This window comes from Quercus lobata, chromosome 3 (genome assembly GCF_001633185.2).
Source record: "Quercus lobata isolate SW786 chromosome 3, ValleyOak3.0 Primary Assembly, whole genome shotgun sequence".
Taxonomy (NCBI): domain Eukaryota; kingdom Viridiplantae; phylum Streptophyta; class Magnoliopsida; order Fagales; family Fagaceae; genus Quercus; species Quercus lobata.
Genome location: NC_044906.1, coordinates 57353323 through 57375130, shown reverse-complemented (window position 1 = coordinate 57375130; position 21808 = coordinate 57353323). Strand labels below are relative to the sequence as shown.

The 21808-nt window shown below is 35.7% G+C and overlaps 1 protein-coding gene and 1 pseudogene across 1 annotated transcript; both read right to left on the bottom strand.

Moving 5' to 3' along the window:
- Positions 1 to 8720: 8720 nt before the first annotated feature.
- Positions 8721 to 11212, bottom strand: LOC115981135 (annotated as a pseudogene).
- Positions 11213 to 14585: 3373 nt separating this feature from the next.
- Positions 14586 to 17607, bottom strand: LOC115979326 (GDSL esterase/lipase At5g14450-like). The gene is made up of 5 exons (XM_031101350.1): positions 17140 to 17607; positions 16136 to 16345; positions 15879 to 16051; positions 15308 to 15578; positions 14586 to 15148 (listed from the first exon to the last, which is right to left on the bottom strand). The coding sequence occupies exons 1-5, from the start codon at positions 17462 to 17464 to the stop codon at positions 14895 to 14897; spliced, it is 1233 nt and encodes a 410-aa protein (XP_030957210.1). The 5' UTR covers positions 17465 to 17607; the 3' UTR covers positions 14586 to 14894.
- Positions 17608 to 21808: the final 4201 nt, after the last annotated feature.

The window sequence follows — 21808 nt, the reverse complement described above, 5'->3', positions numbered from 1 at the left end:
GAGTCCTCATGTAGGTGCTGAAGAGGATGGCTGTGCTGAAGTCTCTGGTGCAGAGGTAAATCTATCAATCTCCTCCTCTATGTCACCACCCCCCTCCTCAACACGATCCCATGGTACAGTATACACACCTGTTTTGGAACCTTTGATGTGAGCTGTGCTCCTAGTTACTATGTGTGCACCAATAGGATAGTCCCTCGTAACCACTGTGAGGCCACTTGGAAGTTTGAGCCTTGCCTTTGCAATTAGGCCCATAATGAGAGTGGGGAAAGGCATGATAGTCCTGGATTTTTGTTTTGCAATGCTCTTCTTTAATAGATGAAAAATGTGTCCACATATATCAATCTCCTTGTGAGTAAAGAGATCATACAAGAAGATTATCCTTGGAGCTGACAATGTTGTTAGGTTGGTGACCATATACAAGTTGTGGATCATCATATAAGCAAGAGTCCTCATCTCCGAACTGAATGGAATTGTGTTCATGGAGTTCTTCTTAAGTGTACCATCAAGAGTCAACACCATCTCCGTAATAGAGTCCAAGCAATCCTCATATTTGACTATGATTGGCTGTGAGGGAGGACGAATTTCTAAGAACTCCTGAATGCTTTCCCTAGTGATGACAAACTCTTTATGTCTCACCCAGCAGTCAATACGATCCCCTTCCACACTAGCATTTAAGAAAAACTCTCTAATAATCTCCGAATACACTACTCCAACTAGATTCAGCAGTTTTGTCCATGTCCTTTCCTTGAACACTTCAGGAATGAAGGTGTCCTCAAGGGTCCAACTTAACAACCCTTTCCGTGATAATGGTTGCTCTTTTGTAGCAGTCATTATACTTCAAGTCTGCCTCCATAGAATTGAAGTTGTCAGAATCTGTGCATGCACGCTTTGAGGTTGGTTTCTTGGAAGCTGAATGTTTGGTAGGAGACATCTACATAAGGGAACACAGAACAAAAAAGAAGCATGTGCACAAACACAAAATAGAACACAAAAACATGATTAGATTCAAGTTAGTTCAAATCATAAGTAAAGCAACTTAAAAAAGAGTTTAGCCAACTCAAAACAAAGCAAACAAACTTAAATAGCATGCTATAAGTGTTAAAACATGTAAACACAAACACAATGCATGAAAATAAGAGACTGTGCATGTGTTGTGCATGTGCTCTGCATGTGCTAATGCAAGTGAGTGCAGCATGAGGTGCATGGGGTGTGCCTAGAGGATGCCTAGTGTGTGCATGGGATGGCATAGAGGCACACAAATGGGCAAAGTGTGTAAAACACACACCCAATGATCAAAACATGTCTAGCATGGTCAATCAAGGGTAGACCCAAACGTTGGAACTCATTTGAGTCCAAACAATTCAAAAATGTCACTTGGACATTTTGACAAACACCTAACATGCACTAGTGCACTTACACCGATGAACAATGCATGAACATGATGGAATCTGCCTCAAAACATGATTAGAATGCCTCATGGGGCCAACACAGATACAAACACAACAAATGGGACTTAGCCCAATGAAAATTTTGAAAAAATTTGCACAAAAATAAGAACCCCAACCCCTTTTTCGAAAATCCTCAAATTTCAAAACCCTAAGCTAAAATCTATGTAATCTAAGACAAAAATGGAAACAATTTTTAGGAAAACAAACCTTGAAGTTATTTTGCAAAGATTTTTACTTGAAAATGATGGGGTTGAGAGAAAATTGATTTTAGGTTGAGAGGGGTTCGAGAGAGGTAGTGTGAGGGAAAACAAAGTGTTTGAAAAACTGTCACATCTCCTATATAAAAACTGAAAACACACGTTTTTCACGGGTTAGATAGTCGCGGTGTTAGTTGCGAGACACACTGAGGCTTTCGCGAGTAGCATTTAGTTGCGAAACAGTCACGAGACAGTCGCGATAGCCTTGGTATGAAATGAAAAATTTCCAGTTTTTGCCTAAAAACATTTCATGAGAAGAGTTTAGTCACAAAATACTCACGAGTCAGTAGCGAGACTCACTGTATGAAAAGTTGACTATGTAACTTCCCTTAAGCACATTTCGCGGGAAGCTCTGAGGCGCGAGCTTCTCGCGAAACAGCCTCTGAACCAGTTTTTGAGGAAAAACACAAAATGCATTTTGAACAAAAACTAAAAGCACGAAAGTATAAAATCACTTTCAAAAAAATATAAAACACTCAAAAATATTTTTGGGTTTGATCAGTAAGTAATTGAGCATACACATCACATTTGAACATGTACAATCACACAAATGAGAGAAGCATTAATTGAATTAAAGTCTTGTGTGCTGTGGGTGAGTATCAAATTTGGAATAGTCCTTAGACCAGAGTGAAGTTTTAATGATCAATTCAATCAAGTTATACACAACTGGTACTCAGTCAAGAGGACTATCTCAATTATAGAAATGAGCATAAATGACTTCCCACAAGAGAATGATTACAAAACTCAGAAGCTTTTCATTTGGCTTCTACATAAATCATAACATTTGATCCTTTTTGGATAATACATCTCTTTTTGAGATCGGTGCTTGAAATTTTTGATATTTCAACATTAAGAGATAGCCTTTGGCTTTTTGAGCACCATACATTTCAATACAAAAGTCGTTTTCCCTTTTTCCTAATCAAATACTAGTATGTGCGACAGGCTTTTATAGCTCATAATCTCTTTTTATTTTGAGATTTACATTTGCTGAGCTCTTTTGCAAAAACATAAAAGTAAAGGTGGGAAGATATATAGGCACAAGTTGATGCAAGTATCAAGAGCATCAAGACAATTAACCAATCATTCATGACAAGCTTGAAGATCTATTTACAACAGTCACCCATAGTTTTTAAGATTTTTCCCACACAAATATATGTGCATACATAACAAGCTAAGCTCGTAAATGCATTACGCCATTAGTATGAAGGTACTAGGCCAAACTCACATGTGATACACACAACACAAGCGATCAAACTTTTTAAAGATTTTTCAATTTTTATGGGTTTTTGAAGTTTTGAACACACTCAAAAACAGAACAAGAAAAGTAAGATTAACAAAGACAAGTATAAAACAAAACTTGTAAAAGAAACATGCTAAAAACCGGAAGCAGTGCATAATATGATGCATGAACCTATGATCCTAAGCATTGGAAGTATTAATGCATGGATATAGGAGGTGATCATGCATGAGTACCCCTCTTCACCCACACGTTACGTGCGTTTGGGGTGATATCCCTATAGGATTGGGTACGAGTGTTGTGACCTTCAAGCCTTCTATTGAAGTTTTCCAAATAGGTGATGAATGCATCAGTCATCTTCATCACATCCATCTCTCCAGAATCACCATCTTGGCTTCTTGATTGTTCAACAGCCCAATTCCTTTTGTCATTTCTTGGTCCTCTTGACCTTTGATCTCGTGCATTCTTCAATGCTCTTAGCTTATGACAATTTGGTCTGGTGTCCTTCAAGTCCACAATGATAGCAAAAATGTCTTATTCTTGGACCTCTATGTGATTTTGGAAGTGATTTCCCTTTAGCTTCAGATTTGACCACCGATTGATTACGAGGTTTTATCAACACCCGTTGGTTAACCACATTCTTATTCTTCTCTTCCTTTACTTTCTCAGTAGTAGTGGCAGCTACAATCAGTTCTTTGGCTTTCACAAACTTTACTTCCTTGGATACATTTACAACTGAAATGCTTTCTCTAGTATATCCCAATCTGGTTTTGTTGGAGAAAGGTTTTTTTATGAGAAAGGACTTCATCAAGCTTCTTAGAAGAGACTCGTTCTACTTTGGCATTTGCTTGAATCACTTCAAGCTCAAGGAATTTGACCTTTGTGTAAGCTTCAGTCAGCTCACCATTCAGCGTCTCTATTTCACACTTGGCCTTCTTATAACGCACTAGAAGACTCCTATAGTCCTCCTCTGCCTTCTTCATCTTTTTAATGGCTGCCTTGGCCACCCTTGCATATTCTCCACACTTCTCAAGAAGGGAATTGTAGTTCTCTTGAAGGTCCGCTGAACTTTCATCTTCTTCAGTATCCGATTCTTCTACAACTCCCATTGACTCCACCTCATTATGCTCCCCAAGCTTTTTCACGAGCAAACTCAAGTCCTCTAATGACTCAACATGAGCAATAGTCATAAAAGCAGATTAATTCCCTTCTCCATCACAGCTCTCTTCCGAATCTGAATTGGAAGAGTCCGAATCACTAAGAGTTATGGCATATGCCTTGCCCTTCTTTCTCAAATAATTAGGACATTCTTTCTTGAAATGTCCATGTCCATTGCACTTGAAGCAAGTGATTCCTTGAGTAGATTGATACTCCTTCACATCTTTCTTCTTAAATTCCTTCCTATCACCCTTGGGAGATGAAAACTTTCCTTGTTGAAAGGCTTCCCACTGTTGTTCATCTTCAGAAATTTTCGAAAGTTCTTTACAAGGAATGCTACTTCCTTCTCCATATCATCCTCTTCGAAGGAGTCGTCCATTCTCTCGATGATGGTTTTAAGAGCAAGAGATTTGCTCGATTTATGAAAAGGCAGTCCTAGCTCATATGTTTGGAGAGATCCAATTAGCTCTTGGATTTTGATCTCATCCAAATCTTTACTCTCTTCTATAGCTGGGACTTTTGCTCGGAAACTTTCCGGTAAAGACCTCAAAATCTTTCTCACCATCTTAGAATCTTCAATCTTCTCTCCAAGATTGAGCTTAGCAATTACAATTTCATTGAGCTTTCCATAGAAAGAATCGAAAGCCTCATCATCTCCCATCTTAAGCTCTTCAAATCTGGTGGTAAGCATTTGGAGCTTTGTGTCCTTGACTTTCTTGGTACCCTCATAAGCAGTCTTAAGGATTTTCCAAGCTTCCTTAGCTGTCTCCACATGCGATATCCTATGAAACTCATCAGGGGACACACCACAGAATATAGCATTAATGGCTTTACTATTCGCATTAGCTAATGCAAGAGCTGCCTTGTCCCATTCGAACTTGGCTGTTGTGGGTTTAACATACCCATTCTTAATGGAATCCCATATGGACTCATCTATAGCACACAAGAAAGCCCTCATTCGGACCTTCCAAAAGGCATAGTTGCCTCCATCAAAGAATTTTAGGGCATTAAGAGATTGTGACCGGTCCATCACAATCGGTCAAAGATCACACTCAAGAATCTAAACCACAACAAGTGTACCTACTTTGATACCAATTGAATGCTCAAAAATGTGTGAAAACATAAGAGCTATTTAGACCCCCAAATTAAAGTTACGGCTCGATTGATTTTACTCTAACTTAAGACTAAGTGCGGAATTGAGTAAATGCAAGCGGATAAACAAACAATCTACTCTAACCTATAAACATTATAACATAGCAATAAAATGAAAAGTAAAAAAAGTAGGGAAGAAGAATGCAAACACAAGATAACACGTCAATGTGTTATCGAAGAGGAAACCAAAGAACTAGGCGAAAAACCTCTCCGCCACCCTCCAAGTGGTAATTGATCTACTAGACAATCAGTTAAGATACATGGGTTAGCAAGAGACCCTCCAAGCCTATTCTACCCGATGTATCTAAGCCTTCTAAGCTCCTACTCCAACAAAACTTCTCGGAACCGTGTCTTGTCTAGCTCTCTGGATCCCGCAACAAGCACCATTTTGCATCTGCCATCCTTGGCGTCTTCCAATACTTTCCAACAACACCAAAACCTCACTTAACACTCTGAAAGGGTATGGTAAGTGTTTGGGCTATCAACCTCTTAATGATATGGAAATGGAGAGGTAGGAGTTGAGGAAAATTCACAAGAAATTGTGTAGAGGATTGTGGGTATAACAATCTCTAACTCTCAAGGTTTGTGGCTAGGGTTTTCTCTCTAAAGCACTCCTCAACTTTTGTGGGTAATATGGGTATATATAGTGTGGGTACAAAAAGTGTGTATCAGATAGTACAGTCTGGCAAAATAAAATGTTTCGCGAATGTCTCGCAGGAAGGCCTTACCCGTGAGCTACTCGTAAAACACAGCTTTATCCATCTATTCTGACTCTTCGCGTTCCAGTTATGTGCAAGGCACATGCATCATTTCACGGGATGCTTAGTCGCGAGCTACCCACGAAAACTCTTCTATCTTCAATTGCTTGAGTCTTTACACTCTCTCTCTCTATCACACAACCCTTACAGTTAAAACCCACAATAAATACAGGGTATAAAAGATTGAATAAAATTACAATCAAATTTGGCGCGGAATAAAAGCCAACAAAACACATAGTTGTAAATTACAACTTTACATTTGGAGAATGAATAGTGACAATGAACGAGTCCAACCCTCTGCACGATGATCTCATGCGACTCAGAGCGCCTCTTGTCGACCATAGCTCGCTCACACTACCACGACGAAACATGCACCAATATGAGCTTGCAGTGACTAGAATGAAAAAAGAGAACAATCTTATGATACTCCGTAGGTCTAGGTATCACATGCTACAACTGGCGGAGGAGCTAGCTACCGCAACAAATAGGTAACTCACTCCAACGGAACGTAACAATATCCTCAACTACGAGGACTACCTGTCAGAATGAATGGCTATGTAGTGTGTGTCCTATGTCTACGGGTTAAGTTAATGTTAGTAGCATTAGCGTTCAATATGCAATGCATGCATATTGGTGGCATCATGTAAGAATATTTAAGTTTTCCGTGTTATGCTGTAGGTGTAGCTGCTGCAGCCAACAGGCAACTCACTCCGGTGGATTGTAACAATGTTCTCAACTACGAGGATTACATATCTGAGTGAATGCCTATGTGGTGTGTGTGTGTTATGTTTATGGTTAATTTAATAATGTTAGTAGTGTTAGTGTTCAATATGTAATGCATGCATATTGGTGGTATCGTGTAAGTTATTTTAAGTTTTCTATGTTATGTTGTAGGTGCTTATTGAAAAACATCATGTCTGAGAATATTTAACTTTTATGCGTTATGTGAGAATAATCTAGATTACGAATAACGTGCATGCTCCTCACAATCAATAATAAGGTTTACATAGTACAAATGCAACAATAGTGACACACATACATATAAAACATAGTTAAGCAAAATAGTTCTCCAACAAAGTCTAATTATACCATGACACGATTACTTTTCATCTGACATCTCTACGTTTGACTGATAAATGGGATCAACAAGAAGTGATTGCATGAACTGTGTGTGCTCATACCACCCTCCCTCCATTGACTCTCGAATCTCGACTTAGATTCGATATCAATTAAGATGTATCTTCATTCGATTATTTTCTTCTCTTATACGGTTCAATGCTTTATGAAATTCGTCGATCGTGTCTCTGGGCATCTGCCATGCAAGTCACTGAGGCACTAGTAACTTAAAACCAACCAACTCATCATAAAGCATTTGCTGTTCATGAAATAACCAAGCCCACTCCTGTCTCATGGTATTGTGAATGTAAGCACTATTTCGTAGATTCAGATTGATTGGATAGCTGAACTCATCTTCCAATACCCAACAACGACCAATAGCAGTGAACACATCGTGAGGCCTATAGAGTTGTGGGTTACCAAAACCAAACATTAACGCTAAATACAATAACATCAAATGATCAAGTTAACAATGTACATCAACTATTGGTAAATAATGTAATGTTGCATAAGATGGTACACGACAAAGACATTCATAAATTTGTGTACTATTACATGTTAAAAATGAAATACTAACACTAACATTTTACCATAAACATTAGACGTTGTTGTTAATGTCTACACATTGTGTGCAATACAAAATGTTGTTGTTAATATCTGACCAATGATGACAAAATGTTGCTATAGTAAAGATTTCATTCTCTTCTGACCAATGTTTACTACAACAAATAACCAAAATCACACCAATGTACTTACTTCACACTCATTCAACCAAAAAAATAAAAATTCAGTACAATATCAAATGAAAATACCATTGCCCTAAAATTCTGGTGTGAATTTTTTACCTAAGGTGATACAAATTTCAGTTGTGCTCAGAAGCAGCTGTGGATCTGTGGAGCAGAGTTGAATTCAATTTAGATAGAAAGCAAGACACTCTGAATGGGAGGGGATGTGGAGCTATTATACGAGAATAACTCGATTTTACAGAGTTCAAGTATGCTTTATAACTCGACATTAAAGTAATCGAGTTATATTAAAAGACATGAACCCGTGTGCCTGACACTAAGACAGTCTGAAAATAGGTTTAACAAGAACATAACTTGATATCTGAATAGTCGGTTACATAACTTGATTTTAGAATAATCAAGTTATTTAGGGATTGAAAAATGAAAAAGCCACGCTGGCTATCTAGCGTGTCACAATGCTGAAGCTAACTTGATCATTGTATGATCAAGTTCTTCACAAAACTTGACTCTCATATTGTCGAGTTACAAAAGATGGGCATTTCCCTAATTAATTTGAGAAAGAGGGCAAAATGCTACTCAGTTTTCACAAAAAGGGCATTTGCCCATTTTGGCTCTGAAATTTTATTTGCTTGTTAGCTAAAAATTGGTTGTAGTATAGTTGTACTTAGAAAAAGTGAGGCTTTAGAAAGTTGTATAGAAGCAAAGAAACTTAAAATCTAAAAGAAATAGCTGCACCCATAAGATGGTTTTATGTTTCAACATTTAAGAAATCATGTTTCGTAATATAGATCTTGGGCATTTGTGTGTACTTTTGTACTTCAAAGTTTGCAAATTGATTCAATCCTAACTTAGATATGCCTTTGGGCATGCATTTTTTTTTTGAGTGAGGAAAAGTTTTGGGCTAGGGCTTCTTTTAATTTGAGATTCAAATATTGGGCCGCCTCATTGAATGGGCTGAAGCAGCCATATTTATCCATTTGGCCCGCTGTAATAAGAAATCGGTCCAAAAAATATGGAAGGCAGCCCAATGGCCCGGCATTGTGTACCCAAAATATATTCTTCCACCTTCACCATATATTTTCTGCATGTAACTTGTAAGCCATTCTCACACTTGAATAAATAAATAAAAAAATTTGAAGTGATTGTTGTGAATTTGTAGTACCTTAATGATATTTGAGAATTGACCCATTACATCAGGAACATATGCCTTAATTTGTTCAGTGGTCAAGTTTTTATTTTTGTAACCAGCAGTAATATCATTTTGGCCAATGTCAAATGTGTACAGAGCTTGAGAAAAATAATCCTCCTTGGGTAACAATTTCTCAAAGACTCCTCCTGTGCCAGAATTTTTATTGAAACAACATTCACATTTCATTTTCAACACCAATATGATAATCAAAGTTTTTGCACAAAAATGATACATTCAAGAAAAGAAACATGACCACCGCGCATTCTTGGTGTGGTAATCACTTTATAAGTATAAGTGTTTATGGGGTGTAGGATGAAAGGGGTAAGGGTTGGGGTTCAAGTATTCAGGAGAGAATTTCACGCATATATACACTTAGATTAAGTTAAAGTAGAATTCTTATCTTGTATCAAAAAAGAAAAGAAACATGAGACTCACCTTGTTTTCTCAATATTTGGTATCTTCTATGAAAATCTGAGAATTGGGCAAACTGTACGTCTAATGAAATAGGACTATTTCCACCCAGTGCAATTGGTACATCCTGAGGTCCGATTGATGATGCAACAGTTGCAATATTGGCCCCGTGGCTAAAGTTTGAACCCACAGAGTCCAGAAAAGCACTAAGATACGGTAACCCAAAGTTTTCCGCTGAAAATTAACAAAGAGTTTTTCTTGTACAATTAGAACTAGCACGCTACACTTAGTAGTCCTCCAAATCAAGCATACTTTTGACTTCCATCTTAATTTCTTAACCAAAAAAGAAAGAAGAAAATGGAAATACCAATATTTTTTTTTTGGTTGGGAGGAGTAAAGTTCAAAGATTAATAACAAATTAGCCTCATCACACACACTTGGTGCATGTGATGAGACTTTTTATTTTTATTTTTTTTGAATTTACATGCTTTACTTATGGCTTTTGTTTTGTTTTTTATTTTAAGAAGAAGTTGTATTAGTACTTTAAAACTAATATGAGAGAGAAATATGGAGATAGAAAATAAAAACAGTTTAGTGATTAAAAAAAAATGGTACTTTCGTGAAAATAAAAATAAAAATAAAATAAAATAAAATAAGTTTTATTTTTTATATTTTTTCAAAAATGGGAGAAAAAACTGTTTATTTATTTATTTTTAATTTAGCGAAAAATTAGGAGTTTTTAAATTACTAATTTTACATGTCTAACCTTATTATTTAAGCCTTAAAATGGATGAATCTAAGGGAATTTTGGGCATCTAAATTGAGGATCCTAAACATGAGAGACCCCTTAAATAGTAGTATAGACAATAGAACATTTTGTTTCTTAATTCATTTCTTGAAGTTGAATGATAGAAATTATGAGATTATAATCTTATATCATGTATTTTCTACACATATAGATATGCAAACACTAATGTATTTGACTATTTTCTATATAATATTAAAGACAAAGTTTAGCTACAAAATTGGTTGTAATCTAGTTGTAACTTAGGGCTACAACATTAGTCAATATCTTTTTATTGTAGGTGAATTTTGACAAATCCACCATTGGATTATATCTTCTTTTTATATCCACCATGTTTGCAAATTTTCTAAAAAATTAAAGCTCAATAGCTATGTCATTAATAAATTGTTTAAATTACAAGTTTTTATAGTTTAAAATTATACATAAAATATAAGCTTATAGATCAAATAATATCCAATTAACACAAAATTTGACACATATATTAAGAACATAAAGAACATGCAATTCAACGATTAGATTTTCAAAATATGTAGTAATGTTTATTCTATTGAGTAATGTTGTAGTCTTAGGCTACAATTAATTTTTTAGTTAAATTTTGTCCTAATTTTAACGGATACATGCTTCCATAAAATGAAATGAAAAAAAAAAAAAAAAAAAAAAAAAAAAAAAACATTAAGAAAGAGAAATGGAAGTACCTATGAAATTAATTACAAGGTGCCCATCACAAATCCGTCCAAATGGGATGTGAAAATATGTTTCTCCATTGGGTAGTGGAACTTGTCCGAATAAAGTTGAGTAACCACCAGTGTCTACATTTGAGGCACCAAAGTTGAATATAGCAGGAAAACTGCATTTGGTTGAGATGGTAGGATTTGGTAGTAATGCCAATATGAAATTATCAGGCCAAATATAGCATATAAGGTGTGAGACTCCATGTCCATGAGAGACACAAAGATATCAACTTCTCTTCTTCTTTTTTTGACTCCAAGAGATCAAGCATTGAGACAAGAGAATATGGTATGACTATAATGTCTATTTGTCTCCATCTAAAACTATGCCATTGACCTGTTCCAATGATGGTTTTAAAAATCGTACACTAAAAAATTTGCTTTTGTTCTCATTCCTAGTTTTTTCTCTATTTTTATTGGTTTGAGGGTTTTTTCTGGACCGAATTGGTACCCAGTTACCAGTTTCACTAGTAAAAGCTCCAATCCAATTTTTAAAAATACGGTTCCTGTTATTATAATTTGGTCTTTATTTAGCACAAAGAATATCTACTTTTGTAAAAATTATTGACAATTAATTAATCTTTTTCCTACGTATATCTTTTTCCTATGTATATCTTATCTAAGTCTATATAAATCATATCATATCATATTATATTATATATATATAATAAAAGTTGGGCTTAGACGCCGTGGTTGTGCCACGTAACTTCACCAAATTGTAGAAATTTTATTAAATTTTTAGATTTTTAAAGAACCGAAAATGAATAATATACTACCAGGACTCTAATTCATTCTTATCATTAAATAAAATTAGATTAACATCATTTTTTTTTGTTAGGATATATTTCTTAAATTAAGGGATAATATTTAACATACAAAAATTTAATTTAGATAATATTTATCATCTAATTAACATTATTTTCTTTTTCTTTTTTTGTTAGGATATATTTCTTAAATTAGGGGATAATATTTAACATACAAAAATTTAATTTAGATAATATATCATCTAAATTTTCAAAATTTTAATATTATTAAATTAATATTATTTTATCATAATATCAAGCTACAAAGCTTGATTATTAAGGGATAAGCACAATCCAAATTCTTCAAGAGGTGATTAATAAAAATTTATCCCAAGAAATAGTATATATCTCCAATAATTTGATAATCTCTATCTATTCTAAAAAACAGTATATATCTCCATTAATTTGATAATTTCTATGTTGATGACATTTAAATATATATATATATATATATATTTATATCAAAATTCCTTATAGCTATCAACCACGTTCTCTTTCTCTCTTTTTCTTTAAAAAAAAAAAAAAAAAAAAAAAAACACAGGAGCAAAGAAAAGCTCTAACGTTGATGGGGAGGAGAAAACCCAAGCAGTTCTACTTCTCAAGCTTTTCTCATTTGCAGATTCCACTGATGTTGCATTGATGATTGTTGGCACCTTGGAGCCATTGCAAGTGGGTTAGGCATGCCCCTTATGACAATATTGTTTGGCCAAATGATCAATAGCTTTGGCAACAACTAGAGTAGCAACATAGATATTGTTTGTATAATTTCCAAGGTATAAATAGACAATACATGGGCTAAGAAAATAAGGTCTACTTCGATCTTTATGAATGGAAAGATGTGACTTAAACTTCTGATTTTATTTTTCATTACTTTCCTGAGAGTTTAAACTTCGATTTTCCCATTTTATAGCATGTGTAGGAATGCATTTGAATCCTTCATCCTTCTTTTATATTTTTAGAATTAATGATTAAATATGGTTAGAATTAATAGATTAATTTTAACAATTTTCTTATTTGATTTTTATGTTACATCAAATTATCAAGATGTTCTATACGTGTATTCTTGAATTATCAACTTTAATTTTAATTTATAATATTATCAAGATTATATTAATTTTAGATTTATCAATTGTTTAGTACCTTTTTTTTTTTAATAATTATCAATTTAAAATTCAATTTGGAATTATCAATTTAATTTAGTTTTAGGAAGAAATCTTACCCCTTATTTTAGTGAGATAATTATTTAAACTAGATAACTTTTTCTTTTATCTTTATTGAATCTATTAAAATATATAATTATTTATATATTTATTTTATAAGTTTTTTCATAAAACCGTGCAACGCACGGGCCTATAACTAATTTATATAAATAAAAGTTAGCTTTTAGAAGCTGTAATACCAATTGGATATCCTACTTGATTGCCAGGTGTACTGGTAATTTTGTGGTTGATGCTTTAGCTAAAAAAGCTAAGGACATTGTAGGATGTCAGGTCTGGTTGGATGAACTGTCTGAATACATTGCTCCTCTGGCCGAATTCGATGTTCATTAGTTTCTATTTTTTAATATATTCCTAGACTCTCTGTCTAGTTTCTCAAAAAAAAAGAAAAAAAAAACTAATTTATTCTCATCAAATTTTATTTTAATTCTTTGTTCTTATCAGCTTTTGTTTTTAATTGTTTGTTCATATCAGATTTTGCTTTGACAGTTTGGTTAAGGCTATGAAAAAAAATTTGTCAACCACTTTTTTTAGTAGTTTTTTTGATGAACCACTTTTTTCTTTTTTCTTTACTAATTTATTCTCATCAAATTTTAGTAATTTTTTATTTATTTTTTTTTTATTTATTTTATTTATATACAATATAGAATTTCTACTCTAACCTAATCTAAATATATATGTGTGTGAGTCTCCCTCCTAGAGACTTGAATCCCGGCCCTTACCCCCCACACCTCACAAGCACTTATACTTGTAGAGTAACTATCACACCATGAGTGTGCGGTGATAAAGTTTAGTAGTTATTCTTAAGAGTTTACTGTCAAATTATTATTATTATTATTTTGAGCTAAAAGACAGCTGTCAAAATTCTTAACAAGGTAGGTAAACATGCTTTTGTTTGGTATTAATTTGCTTCGTTAATGAGGGGCTAAAATTTATCACCATTTATAGTTTCTAAAACACACAACAAAATTATAAATAACATTTTGTGATGTTCGTGCAGAGAGACACAGAGAAGTGTAGATGGTTTTTAATTTTCCCAACATTTGAGTTGATAAGTTATTATTGATTTTCATGAGCCCCACACTATGCATAAGACAATCATGGACATGGTGATCTTCATAGTACTGGCCACAACATACCCAAGATGATTAACAAAACCTGCAATTTTTCAACACCAACAAAAGAGAGATTTGAACAAGTCAAAAGATAGAAGCACAAAACTGTAATTATCACTCCATTACTGTGAATCATAGGGATGAAGAGCAGAATTTAACTTACCATGCTACTTTGCTTCACTAATAAGTGTGTACTCTGGTTAATATATGTCGTGATTAGTAACCTGACAATACTTCATAGTTGCACTAAGCAAAAATCAGCAGTCTGAAGACCAACTTGGACAATAGGAGATCGCCATCCTTAATGCTGTATTGGGTAGCTTTCGCTGTACAATATATGTAGAGATCTCATCATGGACACAAACAGATGGACCGTTTTTGCTCTTTTTCTATCATAGATTTCAACACTGAGTCACTGATTAAAGATTATTTTTGACCCTAATGCTTCTAAAATTCTCATTTATAGGATGCATTATCAAAAATAAACTCCATGTCTACAGTTTCCATGAGAAGCCACACAAAATTTTTGCTAGTCCCAACTTCAAGTGATATAATAACACTCATACAACACTGATCTGCTTCTTTGTAACTTTTCTGTGCAAATTTGTGAAATGTCTGTACAAAATGAAATTCAAAGTTCTATTTCATGGGAGGGAAAATGAATTATTAACAGAAACATAACCGCATCTCTGATAGAACTTAAACTTTTCCATTGCATGATTGCAAGATATCCATTGCAGCTTAAGGCTTGTGATCATGAATGACCAAGCTTGTGACAAGCTCCAGTAATTGGGATCGGAGGGTTGGAAAGGTTGCCGTTAAGAATTTGGTTGGCTATCCATTTATTTGCAGCATGAGAATAATGTACGCCATCCCAACTAATGTACTCTGAAGGATTGCTGCATGAAGCCCCTATGATTTCAGTCCCATTCACCATTGCCTTCCTTCCACAGTCAACATTGTAATCTCCAAGATGCCCACAACAGTATCCATGTGGATTAGCAAAACCTGCATAACCCCAACGCCCAAAACTGAAACTTTAATTTATACAGAATTAAAATGAAAGTGAAGTGCACAAATGTGATCAATCATATCAGCAACGACTAAATTCTTTCAGTCTTTCATGTAGTCATAATGATACTCATGATGATCATATGTGAAGCTTACCAAGCTTCTTTGCTTCAGAAATTAAAGTGTATTTAGCCGAGAAAATGTCAACATAAGTAAGTATTGCATCAGGAAGTTGCGCTCCCAGTTGGGTCACCCTCTCTTGAAGCTGCCTGTTAAATTCCTTGGCGACCTCATTGTGGGACTTCACACAACCACTTTGGTCCATATTTTCTGGCTTTGGAGGATAATATATTACAGCAAAAGGCAAGCAGCCAATAGGACCTGTATTATGTATCCAAAATGATCTTGCTCCTAATTGGTATAGTTTCTGAAATAGTAAATGACAACAACGTTTATAAGGTTTAATCTGCACAAGTAATTTTGGTTACAAAATTGAATACGTTGAATCCCAGAGAAGGACTGTAGATTAGAGGAAGAAGTTCAAAATCAATATGGTCAACTTAAGTCTTCATAGCATGCTCCATACAGGTTGCAACGTGCATTTGGCCATAACATACCCAAGATGATTTAAAAGCAGATAAATAGTGCCGACTTTGTAGGATACTACTTGGTCCCTTACTAAAATATAAGTTGTTAAGAAGCTATACAGAACATATATTTTTGTTACCTTGACTGCCTCAGCAGATTGATTGATAATATTTGGTGTTGATGCCAGCACTTGTTTCTCTGTCATCGACACGAACCCACCATGAAGATCATTCTGTCCAATATCCAATGTGTATAGTGCCTTGGAAAAGTCCACTGGTCTGGGGAAACTGCTTTCGATATATGAGCTTCTACCTGACAATGAGAAACTACTAATGCTTTCAATCAATCAAAAGCACAAAAATTTTCTGACTTCTCCACAACAAATACACATCTAACCTTCCTTGTATAGCTCAATGGTGCGTGCTTTGAATTGTTCAAATTGAAAAAGCTGTATGTCAAGAGAGAAGGGGCTAAAACCCATCTCAAATATTTTGGCATCAACTGGCTGAATAGTAGACCCCGCTGTAGCAAAATTTGCCCCATATCGAAAATTTGTCCCAATAGAATCTAGATACCCGCTCAAGTATGGCAATCCCAGCTTCTCAGCTGCAAAAATAGGTACATATGGATAAAATGAGAGAGAGAGAGAGGGATCCATAGGATTTATTGTTGTGACTAGTCACAGATTTACTCTTAAAAGTTGGAATCTTTTATCACCAAAAACACCAAATAATTAGCTTTGTGGCTTACATTGGCCTAAGAATTTTGCATGAAGCTTGACATCCAATGCTAACTACCTTACCTAATTCTATTGAAAACAGGGTCATTTTACAACAGTATCCTATCTTAACCTGTTATATCATACTAACTATTAAATACGTGGGTTTTAGTTAATTCATGTACTAAAATCTATGTTGCTGAATAAGGGACTTAAGTTCAAATCTCACCTACACCAAAATCAAATGGTGTCTTGGCTTGATGATAAAGAAAAATCATCATGGAACAAACATCATAAGTTCAAATCTATCATATCTATATTAAACAAAATGCTGACAATTGGATGTAAGTTACATTACCCAAAAAAAAAAAAAAAGTGTACCGCATAATTCTCATGAAAAACAAGCAGAAACGATGCTTTTAACCCGTCAAAAAAATTAGTAAAAATAAATGTCCATCGGATCCATCAGAAGGAGGAGAAGATGCAGAGAACATACAATGTTTGACATATCATTTACAAACCAAATCAAAAATTTTAGTATGTTCTCTGCACAAACAAATTCCCCAAGTAAAATCATCAAATGGGTATTTGTCCAACACATTCCTCCTCACATAAACTACCAAATTTTCTTAGTGATTCCAAAGGAAATAGAAAAAAAAAAGGGGAAAGTGAGAACAGTCACCTATAAAATCAATGACAAGTTGTCCATCGCAGAACCTCCCCGAAGGTTTACCAAAGAAGGTGTCACCGTTAGGAGAGGGAAGCCGATCATACGCCGCTGATTTGCTTCCAGTGTCAGAGTTTGAATCCCCAAAGTTGAATATTGCTGGAAAGTTACAATGACCTGAATGATTTTTCAGTTCAATTTGATTAAGAGTTTTAGAGCGTCCCATTGCCATGAAAATTGAGAACCCAACAACCAGAAAAACCAAGAAAGCCACTGCTTCCACACTCCTTAGTGCCACAGCTATAGGACCCCTCCATCTCCTTCCGAGGTTAACGTCCATTGAAATTTCTGCTACAAGTTGTCTTAGACCTTTTGTCAAACAGGTGGTGGTGTTTCTGTTTCATCAGCCGCAGTTGAATTTATTGGTAGTTGGTAGGCACTAACTATTACGATGAGTGATCAACTAAAAAAAAAAAACACACTAACTGACAAGTTAAACCCCTCGAATTGTACATTCTACGCTTCATAACACTCAAAAGTAGTTTAATAATCTAATGCAGACCAGCTATTTAGCTTTAGACCTCGGCAATGATAAAATTAAGGATAATTTTTTTTTACACCCATTAATTGAAACCAAATTTTCAATTAAAAAAAAAGTGTGTAACCAGAGTGTGTGTAACGGTTTTTTTTTAGACCAAACTGAAACTTTCATTCATAAACAATCAAGAAGATACACTGAAAAAACAGAGTACAAGCTACAAAAAAACAGAGCATAACAAAATAAGGAAAAAGCAACAACTTAGACCACGAACAAAGGCAAACTTTAAACTGTTCCTTTTGCTCTCGCCATGTCTTCAATCCAACCAGGTATAGTTGAAATCCAGGCCTGTTCCTCAGCAGATTGTTTTGCAAGCTGTGCAAGTTCGTGGGCTATTTTGTTGCCCTTCCTACTGATATGTCTGATTCTTGCCTCCTGGAAGCTAGGAATATATTCCAGACAGCTTTTCACAATGTGGCCAATCAAACTTCTCACTTCCTTAGCCTCAATAGCTTGAATTGTCTGCAACGAGTCCCCTTCAAAAATGGTCCTCTCCAAGCCCATGTTTTTTGCCAAAATCATTCCTTGTTCCATAGCAATAGCTTCTGTTTCCTCCACAGCTATTCGACCCGATAGAGGAAGACATTTTGCTGCTACCACATTTCTTTCCCAATTTCTAATTACAACACCCACTCCAGAATGGCCAATAGCCCCATCCACATTTATTTTGAAGAAACACACAAGTGGCGGAGTCCATGGAAAAAATTGCCAAACAGACTATTCTTGGAAAAAAATTAGGCGCGTGGCACATCTTCAAAGTTATTTAGTAAGTTAGACTGTTTTTGAAAGTCGAGTTTGGCAAACTCGACTTTGGGCTGGAAAACAGACACTATAGTGGCGTTTTTCTAGTGGCTATAGCAGCGTTTATAGAAAACGCCACTATAGGGAACCTATAGTGGCGTTTCTAACAAACGCCACTATTGTGTCTATATTCCAGCCCAAAGTCGAGTTTGCCAAACTCGACTTTCAAAAACAGTCTAACTAACTAAATAAGTTTAAACGCGTGCTGTCCAGCTAAAATTTTTCAGAATTTTCACTTTTTGGCAAATTTTGCCCGGAGTCCATACTTTCTCATATCTCTGAGGACTGTTTATATCCTAGCTCTTTGTTCCCTTGAACTCCTTTATCATTTGGATTGCTGTCTCCCAAATGTGATCCTCAGAAACACCATTTCCCTCATGAACTATTTGGTTTCTATTATACCAAATCATCCAGGTAACACCAAAAAAGATCTCCATATCCCTCTGTGTTCCCTTTTCTAGCAAATTTAAGGCCAAGTCCACAATCTCCTTGTTGGTTTCATTCAAACAGATTGGGCATTCATCCCATTTGCTCCACACTCATTTAGCAGCTTCACAATAGATAATTGCATGCTCAGTTGACTCAGGTTCCCCACAACAAACAGGGCAGGTAGGATCCACTTGAATTCCCCTATTACTCATATTCAACATAGATGGGATGGCCTTCATGCAAAGTCTCCAGGCAAAAACTCTCACTTTGGCTGGAATGTTTAAGTGCCACATCTTTTTCCTAAGTGGGGCACATACATCTCCCACTGAGGATTCACCTCTTTCATGCTTTTCTACAATTTCCTTAGCCAAAAAATATGCACTTTTCACCATGAAGATTCCTTTTTTATTTCCCACCCATATTAATTGGTCCTCCTGTGGTAAGTAAGGGATTGGGATGCTTAGAATTTTCTCCACTTCAAAACCAAGAAAGACTCTATCAAGAATGTCCTTTCTCCATCTTCTAGTGTCTTGATCAATTAAGGTTGATACCATGGGGAAGTCTCCAAAATCTTTCCTTGGGGAAATGACTTTATAAGTTGTCGGGGTTGGTAACCATCTATCATCTCATATATGGATTGTCTTCCCATTTCTCACTCTTCATCTTGTTCCTTGCTGAAGAATCTCTATGCTCTTGTGAATGCTTCTCCAAGCATAAGATGGGTTGCTGCCTATGCTTGCATTTAAAACATTCTCATTGGGAAAATAACTTGCTTTGTACATGCGCGTCATAAGCGATGTGGGATTTTCCAACATCCTCCATCTTTGCTTTGCCAACATAACCAAATTGAAAGCATAAAGATCACGGAACCTCATTCCCCCTTCTAACTTTGATTTGCACATTCTTGACCAACTAACCCATGCCATTTTTTATTCTTGATTTTTTTGCCCCCACCAAAAATTCCGCATCATCCCCTCAATATCTTCACAAAGACCTTTGGGAAGTAGAAAACACCCCATTGTGTATGTGGGGACAGCCTGAGCAACCGCTTTTATAAGGATTTCTCTTCCTCCAATCAATAACAATTTCTCTTTCCAACCAGTCATCTTTTTCCCCACTCTCTCCCTGACTTCATTGAATATTTGTTTCTTTGATCTTCCAATCATCGAAGGTAGGCCCAAGTATTTTCCTGGCTGTACATTCTGCATTGATCCCAGCACATTCTTCACCCTTTCTCTTGTTTCTTCCTTAGCATTTTTACTAAAAAAGACCGATGACTTTTCTGTGTTTACTTTTTGGCCTGCTGCTTCCTCGTATTTATGCAAAATTGTGCATAGCTCTCTGCTTTCTTGCTCCGATGCCTTGCAATAGATCACACTATCGTCAGCAAATAAGAGATGGGTAATTGTTGGGCTTCCCCTACATATAGAGATGCCTGAAATCTGCCTTCTCTTTTCTGCCTCCACAATCAAAGCCATTAGCCCTTCTGTACATAAAAGAAACATGTAGGGAGATAAGGGATCACCCTGGTGTAGCCCCCTTGTAGGGGTAATACAACCATGAGCCTCACCATTTATGAGAACAGAATAGGAAACAGAGTTTATACAGCTCATAATCAAATTAATCCATTTATTATCAAAGCCCATTTTTGACATAATTTTTTCAAGAAAACACCATTCCACTCTGTCATAGGCTTTACTCATATCTAATTTAATTGCCATATACCCCTCTTTCCCATCTTTTCTTTTCTTTAGATAATGCATTATTTCAAAAGCAACCAGGACATTGTCAGTAATGAGTCTACCTGGAACAAAAGCGCTTTGGCTTTCGGAAATGATGGAGGAGAGAAATGGTTTCAGCCTATTTGCAAGAATCTTTAACACAATTTTATATGAAACATTACAAAGGCTTATTGGTCGGAATTCACTTATCTTTGTTGGATTATTTATTTTAGGAATGAGAGCTATATTTGTCTTGTTTAGCTCAGCTATAGGGGCATTGAAATTAAGAATATTAAGGATAGTTTTTATCACATCATCCCCAATGATATCCCAATACTTTTGATAAAAGATAGCAGACATACCGTCCGGACCAGGTGCTTTTGTTGGGTGCATTTGTCGGATAGCTTGAATAACCTCCTCCTTCTGGAAATCTTTTGTTAAGTCTTCATTCATCTCCCTAGTAACCCTTCTCGGTATCAAATCTGCTACTTCCATCGCTCTAGTTGGGAATGAAGTAGAGTACAGCTCTTTGAAGTAACTCACAGCAATGTTTGCTATGTCTGTTTTCTCTTCGCACCAATTCCCTTCTCCATCCAGCAAGCCCCGAATTTCATTCTTCTTCCTTCTCTGAGATGCTTTGTAGTGAAAATATTTTGTGTTTCTGTCACCAAGGGTCAGACATTGGATTCTGGATCTTTGATTCCACTTGACTTCTTCATCATCTAACATTTCATTTATTTCCTTCCTTATTGCATTAATTTCTTCTCCCCTACTTCCATCCCTGTTAGCCTGGATTAGAACTTGCAGTTGCTTTCTCTTCTCCTTTATCATTCTAGCATCATGCCTAAGGTCTGAATTGTTCCATCTTGTTAAGCCCTCAACACACACTCTCAGACCCTTGGAAAAATCACTAGCCATTTGAAACCCTGAATGAAACTTCCAAGCATCTTGAATTATCTCCTTGCATTTATCGTGTTTAACCCATGCTGCCTCAAAATGGAATCTCCTCTTTCCCCTTCCTTGGACATTTCTTTTGTTAGTTAGAACCAGAGCACAGTGATTTGAAGTTGAATCCACCACATGGAGGACCCTAGTATCTTTGTAATGATCTTTCCAATCTATTGTAGCCAACACC

Bases quoted from the DNA above. Each gene is read 5' to 3' on its own strand.
- LOC115979326 (XM_031101350.1), bottom strand. From the start codon at position 17,464: ATGGACGTTAACCTCGGAAGGAGATGGAGGGGTCCTATAGCTGTGGCA. The intron at 15,579-15,878 runs GTAACAAAAATA...TTACTATTTCAG, and splicing joins AATCTGCTGAGGCAGTCAAG to AAACTATACCAATTAGGAGC. The intron at 15,149-15,307 runs GTAAGCTTCACA...GGGGTTATGCAG, and splicing joins TTCTGAAGCAAAGAAGCTTG to GTTTTGCTAATCCACATGGA.